This window comes from Leucopleurus acutus (genome assembly GCF_964270905.1).
Source record: "Leucopleurus acutus genome assembly, chromosome: 1".
In the NCBI taxonomy this organism is placed as follows: domain Eukaryota; kingdom Metazoa; phylum Chordata; class Mammalia; order Artiodactyla; family Delphinidae; genus Leucopleurus; species Leucopleurus acutus.
The window spans coordinates 132620388-132639001 of record NC_139142.1 but is presented as its reverse complement, the minus strand read 5'-3'; the positions used below and the strand labels follow the sequence as shown (position 1 = coordinate 132639001).

General features: G+C 38.0%; 1 protein-coding gene across 1 annotated transcript in view; it reads left to right on the top strand.

Annotated features, from left to right (window-relative positions):
• The window catches only part of HERC1 (HECT and RLD domain containing E3 ubiquitin protein ligase family member 1), a 215496-nt gene that overhangs the window by 159800 nt on the left and 37082 nt on the right, over positions 1-18614 (top strand). The window contains exons 46-58 of the mRNA XM_082852538.1: positions 68-120; positions 811-1011; positions 1724-1898; positions 3689-3959; positions 4099-4312; positions 5488-5693; positions 6467-6594; positions 7528-7655; positions 8490-8690; positions 10873-11003; positions 11836-12035; positions 12440-12545; positions 14142-14288. Coding sequence (XP_082708664.1) covers positions 68-120; positions 811-1011; positions 1724-1898; positions 3689-3959; positions 4099-4312; positions 5488-5693; positions 6467-6594; positions 7528-7655; positions 8490-8690; positions 10873-11003; positions 11836-12035; positions 12440-12545; positions 14142-14288 — 2161 coding nt within the window. The remainder of the gene's footprint in view (positions 1-67; positions 121-810; positions 1012-1723; positions 1899-3688; positions 3960-4098; positions 4313-5487; positions 5694-6466; positions 6595-7527; positions 7656-8489; positions 8691-10872; positions 11004-11835; positions 12036-12439; positions 12546-14141; positions 14289-18614) is intronic.

Below are 18614 nucleotides of genomic sequence, written 5' to 3'. Positions count from 1 at the left end.
CATAATTTGCACTTTGGGGCACTAACTGTTTTATATAAAAACACAATGTTCTTCGTGTTTGGTGCAGGTACAAGGGACAAGCTCCAGATCTAATTGGCAAGCAGGACAGTGTGTATGAAGGTAGTTGTTGTGAGAGCTTCTTTATTTCACATGTATTTTTGTATGTACCTTCTGCTTAACATCTGTTACTAAAACTTACCTTCATGTGTTTGTTTGTATTTATGTACATGTTAACTTAAACTTCCCCCCAAAAGTTCAAGATAGTTTGGTAGCAACAGCCCTAGCTTTAAAAGTCAAAGGAAAAAGACCTGGGTCCTAATACTAGCTTTGCCACAGAATGTTAATTTCGGGTGGCATACATATTTTTTCAAAGTAGGGAAAGTATGTAGTACATTTTGAATTTCCATCCTAATTGAGGAAAGTAAAAGATAAAAAGTTGAAGTGAGCATCAGTTTATCTGGAGCATTCACTTGTTTGAAGTAACTCATTTCCTAATGATTACGGACAGGGTCAAGAACATTTTGTTGGCCCCATAATGATATTTTTTATTAGTTGAAACCTCCATTACCAATTGTAACATGTGCTTTTGGTTTAAATGGATTTGACTGCTCTGCCTCCCTTTCCCTTAGTCTCACTCTAACCCAGGAGTGCAGTTTGGTTGGGTCACCAGGAGATGGTGCTGTGGTTCATTTTGTAGGCGCTCGGCTTTCAGTCCATCTGCATTTTAGACATATCTCACAATAACCATTGCCAGCAGAGTTATTTCATGTTTATATTCACATACCATACACTTCTTTATTTAAATTCCAGAAGACTGGGACATGTTGGATGTTGATGAAGAGGAAAAGCTAACGGGTGAAGAAGAGTTTGAATTACTCGCTGGACCACTTGGTTTAAACGACCGCCGCATTGTACCAGAACCAGTCCAGTTCCCTGACAGTGATCCGTTGGGAGCATCAGTAGCAATGGTAACAGCGACCAACAGTATGGAAGAGACTCTGATGCAAATAGGTAAACTTGAAATGCTGATTGGCATGGATTTTATAGAGTCTGTATTAATTTGCTTCTTAGAAAAGTAAATAATAATAATAAGGTAAAGGTTAATAATAATAAGGGTTCAACATTTCCTATCCCATCAAGTATCTTTGGCCAGTTATTCTAATGTTTTGAAGGTCTAGTATAATATTAAGTTTCTGATATTTTCTTTTTATAAAATATTGAAGTGATGAAAATTTATAAAATGTAGGGGGTTTTTTGTTTGTTTTAAACTTTGTGTTAAGAGAAACCTGGGAATGAATAAAAACCATTTTGCAGTATTTTTTAATTTCGGTGCGAGGGTATGGTAACATTTTGCTGTATGGAATACTAAATAAAGAATTGGCGCAGTACTGGTGACTCAGCCCTTTATGTGTACTCAAAGCATATTTTAAAAACTATATCTTTACTGTATTTGTTAATATCAGTAGAAGTGATACATGAGCAAAAATAAATAAAACCAAAAAAATTTAAGAATCATATTTTTCCTATAATAGATTATTGACTTAGAAGTGTCCACTTCTCCCAAGCAATTTTCTGTATAACAAAGTTCCAGATGAGCAAAACACATTGATTTGCTTTATTTCCTGGTAGCCTAGAACCTAGGTAGAATGGAAAATTTTTTCAGTAGTCCGGCTATTTTTTTTCTTACCTTCTTATAAACTAAGCAAAATGGTATTTTTTTCAGGTTGCCATGGCTCTGTAGAAAAGAGTTCCTCCGGGAGAATAACATTAGGTGAACAGGCAGCTGCCTTAGCAAACCCTCATGACCGGGTGGTGGCTTTAAGGAGAGTGACTGCTGCTGCTCAGGTTCTTCTGGCCAGAACCATGGTCATGAGAGCTCTGTCTCTTCTCTCAGTCAGGTAAGTGTTATTTTGTGTCAAAAGATGTTAAGTTAGCTTCTAGTATGTATTAGACAGGAGTCTGGTATTGTTTGGGAGGATAGAAGTTTTAGAAACTTGAATAGCTACTGTTGAATGAAAGAAATTAGACATAGTCATCATTATTATTCATTCATTCATTAATTCAGTCAGTCAGTCAGTCAGTCAGTTAATGCGTAGCTCTTTTTAGGTAGAAAATATTGCCGTTATAGTAACTGAGTAAACTGAAAATTTTATTTTATTATCTGAAATGGGAAACCAAGGCTGTTGATCCATTTGGTGTAGGGTAAAACTAAAAGGTCGAGTGAGTTTTTTGCAGAGTTTACCAACTGTGTAGCTAAGTCAGCCTGTATATTCCATCATGGAGACTCTTGTTATGCTCATACTGTGGAGCATAATGTTAAAAAAGGGAAGAGTGCCAAGAATACCTAAAAGACATCCATTTAGGAAATGATTAAGTAGGGGTATTTAACGGTAAATCATGAAGAAAGAAGGACCCTGAAAGAAGAACTCAAAGTTTAGATGAGGATTTCCCTGGTGGCACAGTGGTTAAGAATCCGCCTGCCAATGCAGGGGACATGGGTTCGAGCCCTGGTCCGGGAAGATCCCACATGCCGCGGAGCAACTAAGCCCGTGCGCCACAACTACTGAGCCTGCGCTCTAGAGCCCGCGAGCCACAGCTACTGAAGCCTGCGCACCTAGAGCCCATGCTCCGCAACACAAGAAACCACCGCAATGAGAAGCCCGTGCACCACAACGAAGAGTAGCCCCCGCTCGCCGCAACTAGAGAAAGCCTGAGCGCCACAACAAAGACCCAACACAGCCAAAAATAAATAAACAAATTTAAAAAAATGGATATTTAAAAAAATACTTAGATGAGACTGTATGGGGTTGGCTTAAGACTAGACAGTTCGGACTGTGGAAAATGAAGTTCAGAAACTGACTCACACGTGTAGATAAACATTTGTTTTATGACAGTGCTTACATTACAGAGCAGTGAGGAAAGGATGGTCTTTTCCGTAACTTGGGCTAGGTCAGATGGTTTATTCACTTAAGGAAAAAAAATGAGTCTTGGCCCCAACCTCAAACTATATAAAGCAAGTATTTCCAAGTGGCTCTTAGGTCTAAATGTGAAACGTAAATCAATAAAGTTTCTATAAGATGACAGAGGAAGATTTTATTCTTGATATTGGAACAACCAGAGATTTCTTAAGCAAGTCACAAAAGACATTCACTTTAAGGAAAACAATTGATAAATTGGACTACATTAAAAAAGAACTTCTGTTTAGCAAGTCATTTAGGAAGTAAAAAAGCAAAAAAGTTAAAGGAAAAAAAAAAAACACTGAATGGGAGATGATCTTAGCAATGCATATAACCAACAAAATATGTAAAGAATTCTTATAAACCAGTAAGAGAAAGACAGACAACCCATACCTTCTGGGGTATTGGTAATGTTCTGTTTCTTGATCTGGAAGGTGGTTACATAGGTTTGTTCAGTTTGTGAAAATTCATGATTTGTAAACATTTCTGTAAGTTATACTTTGGTAATTCAGGTATACTTAAGTATGTCAATATTTATTAAAATAAAAAAGTTTCAGAGCTGTTTCCAGCTTACATAATAGTTTTGGACATCTCTAAGGACTTGTATGACTAGTGATAGTGCAGCTTGCCTTTTATTTTGGTTGTTGGTGCTGTGGATGATATGTGGGGCTCCAGATGGTCCCTTAAATTTATTTTCTTTATGCATCTAAAGTGTTTTCCTTTCCTGGCAGTGGTTCCAGTTGTAGCCTGGCTGCTGGTCTTGAATCTCTGGGACTTACAGATATCCGAACGTTGGTTCGATTAATGTGCTTGGCTGCAGCAGGGAGAGCTGGCCTCTCCACCAGCCCTTCCGCCATGGCAAGCACTTCAGAACGCTCACGAGGTGGGCACAGCAAGGCCAACAAGCCCATTTCTTGCCTGGCCTATCTGAGCACAGCAGTGGGATGTCTAGCATCAAACACTCCTAGTGCTGCAAAACTCCTGGTGCAGTTGTGTACACAGGTAGGATAGTTTTCAGTGCTTTTCTTATTGCATTGCTTATTTCCAGCCAATTCTTAAAGAACCTTTTGAGATAAAATCTTCTTTTTGTTCCAAAATTATATGTAAAAATTAAACCTGTTTGTTCTGATTGCCTCTTCAGAACTTGATTTCTGCTGCAACAGGGGTAAATCTTACCACGGTCGATGATCCAATTCAGCGAAAGTTTCTACCTAGCTTTCTCCGAGGAATTGCTGAAGAGAATAAGCTTGTAACCTCCCCAAATTTTGTTGTAACTCAGGCCCTTGTGGCATTACTAGCAGACAAAGGGGCCAAACTGAGACCTAATTATGATAAATCTGAAGTTGAAAAGAAAGGTAAGTTTCATACGATTTAAATATACAGTCTTTTAATCAATTTGATATGTTTTTAAAAATATGTTTTTGCATTGTTGTATGTGATGAATTACATAACATCATGTATACTTATTAAGTTAGATCATAAGAAAAGTGCATGGATACTTTTTCATTGTGCCTGGAAACAAATATTAGAAAATGTACCAAATAAGTCTTGGTTTGATTAGATTATTTTATTAGATTATGGTTTGGGTCACCATAGATAATAATCCTGGTAGGCTTCCTGAATATAATTTATATAAAGTAGTGCTATTTTTTTCTTTTTCTTAAGATGATACAATTTGAAGGGACTACTTAAACACAATACTTACCCTTCTCTTCATCAGGACCATTTGGCCAAGAGAGATGGGCTTTTGGATCTATCAGTGCATTCCCTTGACTGGCTATTAAGATCACTTTTTTTTAAAATTTATTTATTTTTCATTTATTTATTTTTGGCTGGACCGGGTCTTTGTTGCTGTGCAGACTTTCTCTAGTTGCTGCACGCGGGGGCTACTCTTCGTTGCGGTGCACGGGCTTCTCATTGTGGTGGCTTCTCTTGTTGCAGAGCACGGGCTCTAGGTGCACGGCCTTCAGTAGTTGTGGCTCGCGGGCTCAGTAGTTGTGGCTCACGGGCTCTAGAGTGCAAGCTCAGTAGTTGTGGCGCATGGACTTAGTTGCTCCATGGCATGTGGGATCTTCCCGGACCAGGGCTCGAACCCATATCCCCTGCATTGGCAGGCAGATTCTTAACCACTGCGCCACCAGGGAAGTCCCTAAGATCACTTTTGAAAAGCAAAAGCCAAAGTCTTATTCTTCAGGGCATGCTTCCTCTGCCCTGGCTTTAAAATGATTTCTGCTGCATTCTCAGTCGGTGTATCCTTAGAGCAAAGACTATTGATTAGTGTATATAAATGTACATTTGCAGTGAATCAGATTTAATATAGAATTTGATGTGAGATAAATGCTTTATACCTTGTATGCATATCTTAGTGAAATGATTGCTTGAAAAAGTGCTAATTCTTAAAAGATAGTTTAACCCATTTTTGTTTGTTCACCACCACCAGCTCTCACCTGGGCATCATTTCATTGTTTTGTTTAAGCAGGTTTAACTGCCCAATTGTATGCCCATCCTTCCTATGATCCTTCTGCTGTAGGCCCTCTGGAGCTGGCTAACGCCTTGGCAGCCTGCTGCCTCTCCTCCAGGCTATCCTCACAGCATAGGCAATGGGCTGCTCAACAGCTTGTGCGCACTCTTGCTGCACATGACCGCGACAACCAAACTACTCCACAGACACTCGCTGATATGGGAGGAGATCTCAGAAAATGCTCCTTTATCAAGTTGGAGGCTCATCAAAACAGAGTATGTATTTTGACCCCCAAGTGTGTCGATCACCTTATGTAAGATAAAATAGTTTCTCCTCTTCTCCAAGAGCTTAAAGTTCAGATCATGGGTGTGTGTCTCTCTCTTTCTGTCTCTCTTACATACTCACACACACACAAGCTAAATTATCAGTTATTTGTCTGGTAGTTACCAACTCTCCTTTCTCTACATGTGTGTGTTGTATACTATATGATATGATATTATACAAATGGGAAAATCAGATGGGAGATGAGAAGAAAACCAAAGGTATAGCCTCACAAAAGATGAGGGTTTATACATGCAGGAAAAGAAGCAATTGGTCTCCCTGTTTTAGTTTAGTTTTTAGGAGCCCACTGGGCTCCTGAGCAGTGACAAGGGCAGTTTAGGAAATGAAGACTGACCCCTATTTTACCAATTTAATCATTTCTTAGTCTGTGTAATTAGTTTTATAGAACATGCTGAATATTTCCATTATATTGAATTAAATATATGTTTTTTAATTAAATAATCATGTTTAGTAAAGATTGTGAACAGGTCTAAGGTAACTCGAATGAGTTTGGGCACAGTACTTTAAAGCTATACTTCAAATAGGTGTATATTTACAAGCCGGTTAGAAAAGAATGAAGACTATGCATGTTGTTTTATAACATGGATACTTTTCTTTTACAATTTCATGGTAGATTTTTTTTTTAATTTGATAGAACTCTTTCAAATTATAGAATCATTTAAATTAAAACTTGCTCAAATATTGCTGGACTTTTAATCTTTTCTAGGTAATGACTTGTGTTTGGTGTAATAAAAAAGGACTCTTGGCTACAAGTGGCAATGATGGCACCATCCGGGTGTGGAATGTCACCAAGAAGCAGTATTCACTGCAACAGACCTGTGTGTTCAACAGATTGTGAGTACTGACATTAGCTCTCTTGGGTAACATTTAAAAATAAGACAATCCTGGGCTTCCCTGGTGGTGCAGTGGTTGAGAGTCCGCCTGCCGATGCAGGGGACAGGGGTTCGTGCCTCGGTCCGGGAAGATCCCACATGCCGCAGAGCGGCTGGGCCCGTGAGCCATGGCCGCTGAGCCTGCGCGTCCGGAGCCTGTGCTCCGCAACGGGAGAGGCCACAACAGTGAGAGGCCCGCGTACCGCAAAAAAAAAAAAAAAAAAGACAATCCTAAACACGCTTCATCTTGGTTGTGTTAGTGTACTCAAATTGTCACTAAAATTTTTTACAACTTTTTCTCTTAGAACAGTCTCCAGTGTTTTTTTTTTTAATTTGCAAGATAGGAATTTAGAAAATAAAAATACTGTCAATATCTGTCAGCTTACTCAAAATTAAATCAAGGTCTACTATGCCAGCATTATAAATGTTCAATTCTATAAAACAGTAGGCTAATTTTCCATCATTCTTCAAGGATTATTTAGGAATTAGGGTAATGATATTTTTTCTGTAGCACAGTGTAGCATCTTTTATATTTTTATAGCTAGCTATAAAACTTCCCTAGCTATTAGGCAAACAAGAGTCAGTGTGCTCTGAGTAATAACCATATGTATAACCCATATGGAATCAGAATACTTTTGTTGACAAATTATGTACTACATTAAATGATCAGTTGTCTAAGTATTACTCTTTTGTAATTCTACATTTTTCACATTATGACAAACACTAGCAATTATGTGATTGTCAAATACTGCTAGCCAGACTTTTGAAATGTAAAAGCTTTTGATCTGTCTTTATGTACTATAGTCTATATAAAACGCTTATTTTAAGGTTTAGGATTTAGTTTACTTTGTGATGATGGGGATTAGAATTCCATACATAATCTGTTATATTCTAGGGAAGGTGATGCTGAGGAAAGCCTGGGATCACCTAGTGATCCAAGTTTCTCACCTGTTTCCTGGAGTATCAGTGGCAAATATCTAGCTGGGGCTTTGGAAAAGATGGTGAATATCTGGCAAGTTAATGGTAAGAGTCACATAAATACTAATAAACTACTGAAGCTACTTTTTTTTTTAAAAAAAGCCTTTCTCTTAGCCTTCTAAGTCCAAATATTGGCTTCCCTTCACCTTGAATCTCACAATCTGTTCATCAACTGTGAAAATCTATGTATAGTATGGTTTAAATTAAAGAGAAAGTGTTCATTTCCTGACTTTTCCTTCTAGGAGTTTCAATTAACCTGGTAGTTGTAAACTAAAAATTCTTTCTATGTACCACTCAGCATTCAGGGTGGGATTTGAGGAGAAGTAGCAATCACTGCATTTTTAGCTATGTATTCTTTTGAATCACCTGAAATATTTCTATTAATTTTATCTGTTTCACAGGGATAAACTCTTGTTAATTTTTAATAACCTCTCTGGAAAGTAAAAATTATTATTGTAATCTTGGGCTTACCAGCACTTTTGTTTGCTTTTGCATGTTTGGGTAATAGCTGTTCTATTTCGTACATTTGAAGGAACAGCTAGCCTTAACTATAGGTAGATTTTGTATATTAATTTGGTTTTCAGTAATTATTAGGAAAGGACTTAAGTATTTGACATTTGTATGTTGATTATTTTCCTTTATTCTTTCTCCTATAAAGCGATCATTTTTGTCATATTAATAGTTACAGAAAAGCTATGAATTTGATAATCATATGTAGTATATAAATGAAGGATCTTGCCTTGCAGTCTTATTCATTAGTAGGCTATTATGAAATTGGGGACTGCTTTGAGTGTATTAAATTAAATAGTACGTATTTTTGTTCTTGTTATTGTTTTTAAGCATTAAGTGACAACTAGTTAACATTTTCTCCCTCTTTAGGAGGAAAAGGGTTAGTAGATATTCAGCCTCACTGGGTATCTGCCCTGGCTTGGCCAGAAGAGGGTCCATCCTTAGCCTGGTCAGGAGAATCTCCAGAATTATTGTTGGTGGGACGGATGGATGGATCTCTAGGACTGATTGAAGTTGTTGATGTATCCACCATGCACCGTCGAGAATTGGAGCATTGCTATCGAAAGGATGGTAAGTGACTGGAATTGTGTCTGGTTGAGAAAGTATTCCCCCCAGTCAAATAGATTTACTTTTTTGGCATATGCTGAGTAAATATTACTTTTGGTTTTGTTTTCTAAATCGTTCAGTTGGTATTTCATTTTAGTTAGTTACTAAGTTGAAAGATATTTCTTTGTCAACCCCTACCACACATCACTGCCAAAATAAGATCTAAATTAGTCATTTATCCTTTGTGCAAGTGTCTGAACACTTCTAGTGGGCTCTAGGTCTCTCTAGAAAGTTAAGAATGTCCAAGAGGAAAAAAGATAATAATCATTGATGGAGGTGAAATTGTTAACAAATGAGTAAAATTAAGGAAATGGGGGGAAGAGGAGAAGGGGAGGGAAGTTCCTGATTTAAGAAGTCATAGCAGGAAGCCTACTTTTACTTATTTTCTCACTATCTTCCTTTTGGATGGCTAGTCATCTTACTAGATAGTTTTTATTATATGTTTTCGGGGAGTAGGATATCTCGAAGATCCCAGCCACAGCCATGCAGTTTCGAGGCCTGGAGGACAGCACGCTTGCTTCTCAGATGTCTGAGAGGAAAGCTCGCCCTCTCTTCTCTTCTCTCTCAGCGTGAAGGGTGCACTGCCCAGTTAGCAATCCCTTTCCTCCCCTGATAGCCCACGGCTCCTTTTTATTCACAGAGTAATGCTAATGTCATTACTCTCAGTTTCTGTCTTCTGCGAATACTGGGGATCCTCCAGAAACATGTCATCTCCATCACTACAAGTCAATATTCATTTGCTTTCTTCAAGATCCATAGCCCTGGTCTGATAGTATTGTAGGGTCTCCTGCAGAGGCGGGGGGTGGCTGTGGCTCATTGTGGGGACAAAGACACGGGCAGCAGCAGTTCTGGGGAGTACGCACTGACCTGAGCCCTCCTGGTGGCTGCCATTTTCTTACCCAGTTCTTTTTTAAATAGATAATACCATCATAGGGTTCAACTTAAAAAATTTTAAGTTTAAAAAGGTATACAGTAGGGAATTCCCTGGCGGTTCAGTGGTTAGGACTCCACGCTTCCACTGCAGGGGGCACGGGTTTGATCCCTGGTCAGGGAACTAAGATCCCACACGCCGCATGGTGCAGCAAAAAAATAAATAAATAAAAAGGCATACAGTAAAAAGTCTTTCTCACATCTGCTCAGCTCCCATGTCCCCATTCTACTCCACAGATACTGTTTTTTACTTCTTTTGTAGCCTTCCAGTGTTACATATACTTAAACAAGTATGAATATAGCTTGTTAGAATATAACATGTTTGTTAGAATATTGAAACACACTGAATAGGCAATATTAAGCAAAAGAAGGGACAGGAAATTTTTTTTTCTAAGAGTTGGATTATTTCACTTCTCAGTTTCATGGTAGATTCTGGTCCAAAAGGAAAGAACCTTATACAGTGACTTAAAATCAGCAAGGGAATTCAGTTTTTGTCTCTGTTTTCCTTTTTTTTTTTTTTTTGCGGTACGCGGGCCTCTCTCACTGTTGTGGCCTCTCCCGTTGCGGAGCACAGGCTCCGGACGCGCAGGCTCAGCAGCCATGGCTCACGGGCCCAGCCGCTCCGCGGCATGTGGGATCTTCCCGGACCGGGGCACGAACCCCTGTCCCCTGCATCGGCAGGCGGACTCTCAACCACTGCGCCACCAGGGAAGCCCTATCTCTGTTTTTCAGTAACCACTTCAAAAGAATGAAAGATTTGGGCTTCCCTGGTGGCGCAGTGGTTGAGAGTCCGCCTGCCGATGCAGGGGACAGGGGTTCGTGCCCCGGTCCGGGAAGATCCCACATGCCGCGGAGCGGCTGGGCCCGTGAGCCATGGCTGCTGAGCCTGCGCGTCCGGAGCCTGTGCTCCGCAACGGGAGAGGCCACAACAGTGAGAGAGGCCCGCGTACCGCAAAAAAAAAAAAAAAAGAATGAAAGATTAAAAAATGAGGTACTCCTCGTCATTTACAAATAACACTTTTAAAGTGGGTTACATGGAATCCCAGCTGTAAGCTTACATTTTGTCTAAATGTGTTAAAGAGATGTTTGTAAACTTACTTGCAGTGGTTGTAGAGGTATATATTTGTTGCAAAGTCTCTGTCTTTTAAGGGAGACAATGACAAATAAGTCTCTCTTATTTTCTTTTTAAAATTTTTATTTTGTTCTATCATGTTAGTGTCTGTAACTTGCATTGCTTGGTTCAGTGAAGACAGACCATTTGCAGTGGGATATTTTGATGGAAAATTGTTATTGGGAACAAAGGAACCGCTTGAGAAAGGAGGCATTGTTCTAATTGACGCACATAAGGTAAAGCATGTTTACCTGATGGTTGCTTTTTCTTGTTTTATACTGTAGTATTGCTTGATACTAGTTTCTCAAAGAACTTTTTTATATCAGTCACTTATGATTTAATATTCTATTGTTATACAAAGTCTTTGGACCACGTATATAAATGGAAAAGTCTGTGTAAGAAAGCCATTGAACTAAGAAAGGGGTAAAACCAAAACAGTGAAATAGGATTACCCTTGGAACACCCCCTGTCAGAGTACCTCCCACTAATGCTAGAAATTCCATCTATGAAGAATGATTCCTTTGCCTTAAACAGAGGTTGTCAGTTCAGATGCTTATGGGGCCATCTAGGCAAGTAACATAAATGCATGAAGCCAGGAGCTGGAAGGTGTGAAGGAGGACAAAAAAAACGAAGTCAGAAGAACCCAATGAAGACAACCATATAAACACAAGACATGTCCCAGATTCTCATAGTATTAGCTGTTTTTGGTGTAAGAGATGCTTTTTCTTAAAAGTCTCTTGTTTTTCATATTTTAATGATCAGTAGTCCATAAAAATAACTTTAAAAATGGTGATGAAAGATAACATATCCCTTCTGAATCAGAATTTCATAATTCATTCATCCAGCTAACATTTATTGTGCTTTGACTGCAGCAAATATATATAGTGCAGACTATATTAAAGGGTGAGTTGGTCTAGTGATTGGAAATAATATGCCAGTATCTAATTTGCATAAAATGTTGATTTCAAAATAATTGAGTGTTAGAAGTATAGGTCATAAATTATTAAGTTTAAAGTATTTGTGAAGGAAGCATTACTATGATTTTTTTTCTACCTCTACCATTTTAAGGATACTCTTATTAGTATGAAGTGGGACCCAACAGGTCATATTCTTATGACATGTGCCAAAGAAGAAAATGTGAAACTCTGGGGGCCTGTTGCAGGATGCTGGCGCTGTCTACATTCACTCTGCCATCCATCTATTGTAAATGGCATTGCTTGGTGCGGCCTTCCAGGGAAAGGATCCAAGTTGCATTTACTAATGGCCAGGTATGTTGTAAATTTGTGTGTCTGTGTGTGTCTTAATTTTTATATTAGTATAGACTGTTACTTGCATTAAGTGTGTCTTCTCAATAATCTTAAACAGTTTACTGCCAGTTACTGTTCTTATAATGTGTAATACCATAAGATCACCTTAGGGAAATAAAGAAGTTTTCCAATGTGAAGCTTGGGATATGTAATCCAAAGATATGCCATCTCCTTAACCGTGTGTGATATTGTTAGAATATAGACCCTACTTGTATTTCTTGTGAAAGATTATAGCATAACTACTACAAATAAATTTTTAAAATATACTGTAGTAGTTCTATCATGTCTTAATTGATTGCTCTTTGAGAATATTTTTACTTCTGCATATTGACATGTTTTGGTTTTATGTGATCAAATTTTTTAAGTGGCTGTCAGAGTGGCTTAGTATGTGTTTGGCGTATTCCACAAGATACCACACAGACCAGTGTGACTAGTTCAGAAGGATGGTGGGACCAGGAATCAAATTGCCAGGTAAATATTCTGGTGTTTTTCAAGACTTTATTTGAAACCACAGATAGTATATGTTATCAAGTAATACTCCTACTCGGTATCTCAAATGTCAAGAGCCATTAGGGAAATGTGAATAATTGTCATACTTTGTGTGCTCTCTGAATTAGCCTAATTTTTTATAAGTCAGAGATACCATAATTGCTTGTTAAGGTGAGATGTTCAATAAATATGGAGCGGTGATCGTTTATGGTATATAATCAACACTACCAATAGGTGAGTCCTAAGCTAAAGTTTTTGGTACAGTGAAGCAGGAACACCACGGGAGCACTCCTATTCAAAGTATCTCCTACTGATACCAGAATTCCACCTATGAAGAACCATTCCTTTACCTTAAACAGAGGTTAAAAATTTACAGTAGACAGGGAATTCCCTGGCAGTCCAGTGGTTAGGACTCAGTGCTTTCACTGCTGTGGCCCTGGCTTCAATCCCTGGTTGAGGAACTAAGATCCCACAAGACGCGTGGCATGGCCAAAAAAAAAATTATGGTAGATGCTCACAGAGCCATTTGGTAAGGAACATAAATTCATTCACAAAGCTGTGGAGAAGGTAAAACACACACACACACACAAACACACACACAAACACACACACACACACAGGAGTGCACATGCTTCATATAAAGGGCATAGTTGCCACAGAGGAGATTGCCACCCTCCAGAAATGAGAGCCTATTGCTACCAGATTGTCAAATATTTTTTTTGTTGGAAACCAAAAATTCAGTGTTTTAAGTAAAATCTCCCAATATTAAACATTGGCATCTGACTTGAAATTCTTTAAAACCCTGGTTGGCCGGTTGAATTGTATCCCTGAGTTGCCAGTTTGCAACCTCTGTTGCTTTCTCTTTTGTTCATTATACAAATACATTATGTCATTTTTGGGTAAATGAGTATATCTGGTATTATGCTGTCTCATAACTAAAAGGAAGAGGGAGCTTAAAGGCAGGGAGAAAGGGGTGAGGAGGGAGGAGTAGATAGCTCACTAATGGAAGGAAAATATCACAGAAGCAGAGGTAGGAGCACTAGAGATAAATCTGATTTGCTCTCTGTGCTAAAGAGTAGCCCTTTGGACAGGCCTACCTGTTTCATTCCTAAAACCTGCAGAGCAAACATGAGATTAGATACCATGGGACAGACAGACCCATAAGCCAACAGAAAGAGGAGCTTGTTTGTATAGCACCAGCATGTGCAATTCACAAATGTTAGAGGCTAAAAGTGAAAATTACATGAAGTGAAATTTAAAAATTAAAACACTCATTAAAAGGTAGAATTTTCCTGTCTCTGAGGGATAATTGGAACTTAAATGTAGTCATTTCTTCCAGTTTGAAGAGTAGAGAACTAGCTTAGAAGTGTATCAAAAAAGATGAAACAGCATCAGCAAAGGAGAACCAGATTGATATCTTATTATTTTCTTTGTCAGGCTAGTCCTTATGAGAGAGTTGTCCTTCCCTCCTCCCCAATTTTATACTGAAATATAAAATTTCCAAGAATGAATTGTAAATCTTGAATCTATAAATTGTTTTATTTTTCAATATTTGTTAAAAATAAAAATGAATTGCAGGATGGATATAGGAAATCAGTCGGAGCCAAGTGTGTTTATCAATTGCGAGGACACATCACCCCTGTCCGGACCGTTGCCTTTAGTTCTGATGGGTTGGCCCTGGTGTCTGGTGGTTTAGGTGGCCTCATGAACATTTGGTCTTTAAGGGTAAGAGTATAGATGTTATTTTTATCTTAAGAAATGTTTTTATATTAACTTATATGTGATAAAAGTTAACCCAACCAATCCTAGGAATATTTTGTGTAATAATATCTTGAATATTGAAGAAACCCCTTTCAGAGTTCTCTGCCCTTTAATTTTTTTCTTTTTTTAATATCTTTATTGGAGTATAATTGCTTTACAATGGTGTGTTAGTTTCTGCTCTATAACAAAGTGAATCAGCTATACATATAAATGTATCCCCGTATCTCCTCCCTCTTGCATCTCCCTCCCACCCTCCCTATCCCACCCTTCTAGCTGGTCACAAAGCACCGAGCTGAGCTCCCTGTGCTATGCGACTGATTCCCACTAGCTAGCTGTCTTACATTTGGTGGTGTATATATGCCCATATATACACTACCACTTTCTCACTTTGTCCCAGCTTACCCTTCCCCCACCCCGTATCCTGAAGTCCATTCTCTAGTAGGTCTGCGTCTTTATTCCCATCTTGCCCCTAGGTTCTTCATGACCTTTTTTTTTTTGGTTCCATATATATATATGTTAGCATATGGTATTTTTTTTCTCTCTCTGACTTACTTCATTCTCTATGACAGTCTCTAGGCCCATCCAACTCACTACAAATAACTCAATTTCATTTCTTTTTAATAATGAGTAATATTCCATTGTATATATGTGCCACATCTTCTTTATCCATTCATCTGTTGATGGACACTTAGGTTGCTTCCACATCCTGCCTATTGTAAATAGTGCTTCAATGAACATAGTGGTACATGACTCTTTTTGCATTATGGTTTTCTCAGGGTATATGCCATTAGTGAGATTGCTGGGTCGGATGGTAGTTCTATTTTTAGTTTTTTAAGGAACCTCCATACTGTTCTCCATAGTGGCTCTATCAATTTACATTCCCACCAACAGTGCAAGAGTGTTCCCTTTTCTCCACACTCTCTCCAGCATTTATTGTTTCTAGATTTTTTGATGATGACCATTCTGACTGGTGTGAGGTGGTACCTAGCTGTAGTTTTGATTTGCATTTCTCTAATGATTAGTGATGTTGAGCATCCTTTCAGGTGTTTGTTGGCAATCTGTATATCTTCTTTGGAGAAATGTCTATTTAGGTCTTCTGCCCACTTTTGGATTGGGTTGATTGATTTTTTTGATATTGAGCTGCATGAGCTGCTTGTATATTTTGGAGATTAATCCTTTGTCAGTTGCTTCATTTGCAAATATTTTCTCCCATTCTAAGGTTGTCTTTTGGTCTTGTTTATGGTTTCCTTGGCTGTGCAAAAGCTTTTAAGTTTCATTAGGTCCCATTTGTTTGTTTTTGTTTTTGGGTCAAAAAGGATCTTGCTGTGATTTATGTCATGGAGTGTTCTGCCTGTGTTTTCCTCTTAAGAGTTTTATAGTGTCTGGCCTTACATTCAGGTCTTTAATCCATTTTGGGTTTATTTTTGTGTATGGTGTTAGAGAGTGTTCTAATTTCATTCTTTTACCTGTAGCTGTCCAGTTTTCCCAGCACCACTTATTGAAGAGGCTGTCTTTTCTCCGTTGTATATTCTTGCCTCCTTTATGAAAAATAAGGTGACCATATGTGCCTGGGTTTATCTCTGGGCTTTCTATCCTGTTCCATTGATCTATATTTCTGTTTTTGTGCCAGTACCATACTGTCTTGATTACTGTAGCTTTGTAGTATAGTCTGAAATCAGGGAGCCTAATTCCTCCAGCTCTGTTTTTCTTTCTCAAGATTGTTTTGGCTATTTGGGGTCTTTTGTGTTTCCATACAAATTGTGAAATTTTTTGTTTTAGTTCTGTGAGAAATGCCATTGATGGTTTGATAGGGATTGCAGTGAATCTGTAGATTGCTTTGGGTAGTAGAGTCATTTTCACAATGTTGATTCTTCCAGTCCAAGAACATGGTATATCTCTCCATCTGTTTGTATCATCTTTAATTTCTTTCATCAGTGTCTTATAGTTTTCTGCATACAGGGCTTTTTTCTCCTTAGGTAGGTTTATTCCTAGGTATTTTTTTCTTTTTGTTGCAGTGGTAAAATGGGAGTGTTTCCTTAATTTCTCTTTCAGATTTTTCATCATCAGTCTATAGGAATGCAAGAGATTTCTGTGCATTACTTCTGTATCCTGCTAACTTTACGAAATTCACTGATTAGTTTTAGTAGTTTTCTGGTAGCATCTTTAGGATTCTCTATGTATAGTATCATGTCATCTTCAAACAGTGACAATTTTACTTCTTCTTTTCTGATTTGCATTCCTTTTATTTCTTTTTCTTCTCCGATTGCTGTGGCTAAAACTTCCAAAACTATGTTGAATAATAGTGGTGAGGGTGGGCAACTTTTCTTGTTCCTGATCTTAGTGGAAATAGTTTCAGTTTTCACCATTGAGAATGATGTTGGCTGTGCGTTTGTCACATATAGCCTTTATTATGTTGAGGTAAGTTTCCTCTGTGCCTACTTTCTGGAGAGCTTTTATCATAAATGGGTGTTGAATTTTGTCAAAAGCTTTTTCTGCATCTATTGAGATGATCATATGGTTTTCATCCTTCAGTTTGTTAGTATGGTGTATCACATTGATTGATTTGTGTATATTGAAGAATCCTTGCATTCCTGGGATGAACCCCCCTTGACCATGGTGTATGATCCTTTTAATGTGCTGTTGGATTCTGTTTGCTAGTAGTTTGTTGAGGATTTTTGCATGTTTGTTCATCAGTGATATTGGCCTGTAGTTTTCTTTTTTTGTGGTATCTTTGTCTTTTTTTGGTATCAGGGTGATGGTGGCCTTGTAGAATGAGTTTGGGAGTGTTCCTCTCTCTGCTGTATTTTGGAAGAGTTTGAGAAGGATAGGTGTTAGCTCTTCTCTAAGTGTTGGGTAGAATTCGCCTGTGAAGCCATCTGATCCTGGACTTTCGTTTGTTGGAAGATTTTTAATCACAGTTTCAATTTCAGTGCTTGTGATTGGTCTGTTTATATTTTCTGTTGCTGGTTCAGTCTTGGAAGGTTGTGCTTTTCCAAGAATTTGTCCATTTCTTCCAGATTGCCCATTTTATTGGCATGTAGTTGCTTGTAATAATCTCTCATGGTCCTTTGTATTTTTGCAGAAGTTGTTACTTCTCCTTTTTCATTTCTAATTCTATTGATTTGAGTCTTCTCCCTTTTTTTCTTGATGAGTCTGACTAATGTTTTGTCAATTTTGTTTATCTTCTCAAAGAACCAGCTTTTAGTTTTATTGATCTTTGCTATCATTTCCTTCATTTCTTTTTCACTTATTTCTGATCTGATCTTTATGATTTCTTTCCTTCCACTAACTACGGGGTATTTTTGTTCTTCTATCTCTAATTGCTTTAGGTGTAAGGTTAGGTTGTTTATTTGAGATTTTTCTTGTTTCGTGAGGTAGAATTGTATTGCTATAAACTTCCCTCTTAGAACTGCTTTTGCTGCATCCCATAGGTTTTGGGTCATCATGTCTCCATTGTCATTTGTTTCTAGGTATTTTTTGATTTCCTCTTTGATTTCTTGAGTGATCTCTTGGTTATTTAGTAGTGTATTGTTTATCCTCCATGTGTTTGTATTTTTTACAGATTTTTTCCTGTGATTGATATCTAGTCTCATAGCATTGTGGTCGGAAATGATACTTGATACGGTTTCAATTTTCTTAAATTTCCCAAGGCTTGATTTGTGACCCACGATATGATCTCTCCTGGAGAGTGTTCCATGAGCAATTGAGAAGAAAGTGTAAACTGCTGTTTTTGGATGGAATGTCCTATAAATATCAATTAAGTCCTTCTTGTTTAATCTATCATTTAAAGCTTGTGTTTCCTCATTTATTTTCATTTTGGTTGATCTGTCCATTGGTGAAAGTGGGGTATTAAAGTCCCCTACTGTTATTGTGTTACTGTCGATTTTCCCTTTTATGGCTGTTAGCATTTGCCTTATGTATTGAGGTGCTCCTATGTTGAGTGCATAAATATTTACAATTGTTATATCTTCTTCTTGGATTGATCCCTTGATCATTATGTAGTCTCTTGTCTCTTGGATTGATCCCTTGATCATTATATAGTCTCTTGTCTCTTGTCTCTTGTCTCTTCTTTGTCTCTTGTAATAGTCTTATAAAGTCTATTTTGTCTGATATGAGAATTGCTACTCCAGCTTTCATTTGATTTCCATTTGCATGGAATATCTTTTTCCATCCCCTCCCTTTCAGTCTGTATGTGTCCCTAGGTCTGAAGTGGGTCTCTTGTAGACAGCATATATACGGTCTTGTTTTTGTATCCATTCAGCCAGTCTACGTCTTTTGGTTGGAGCATTT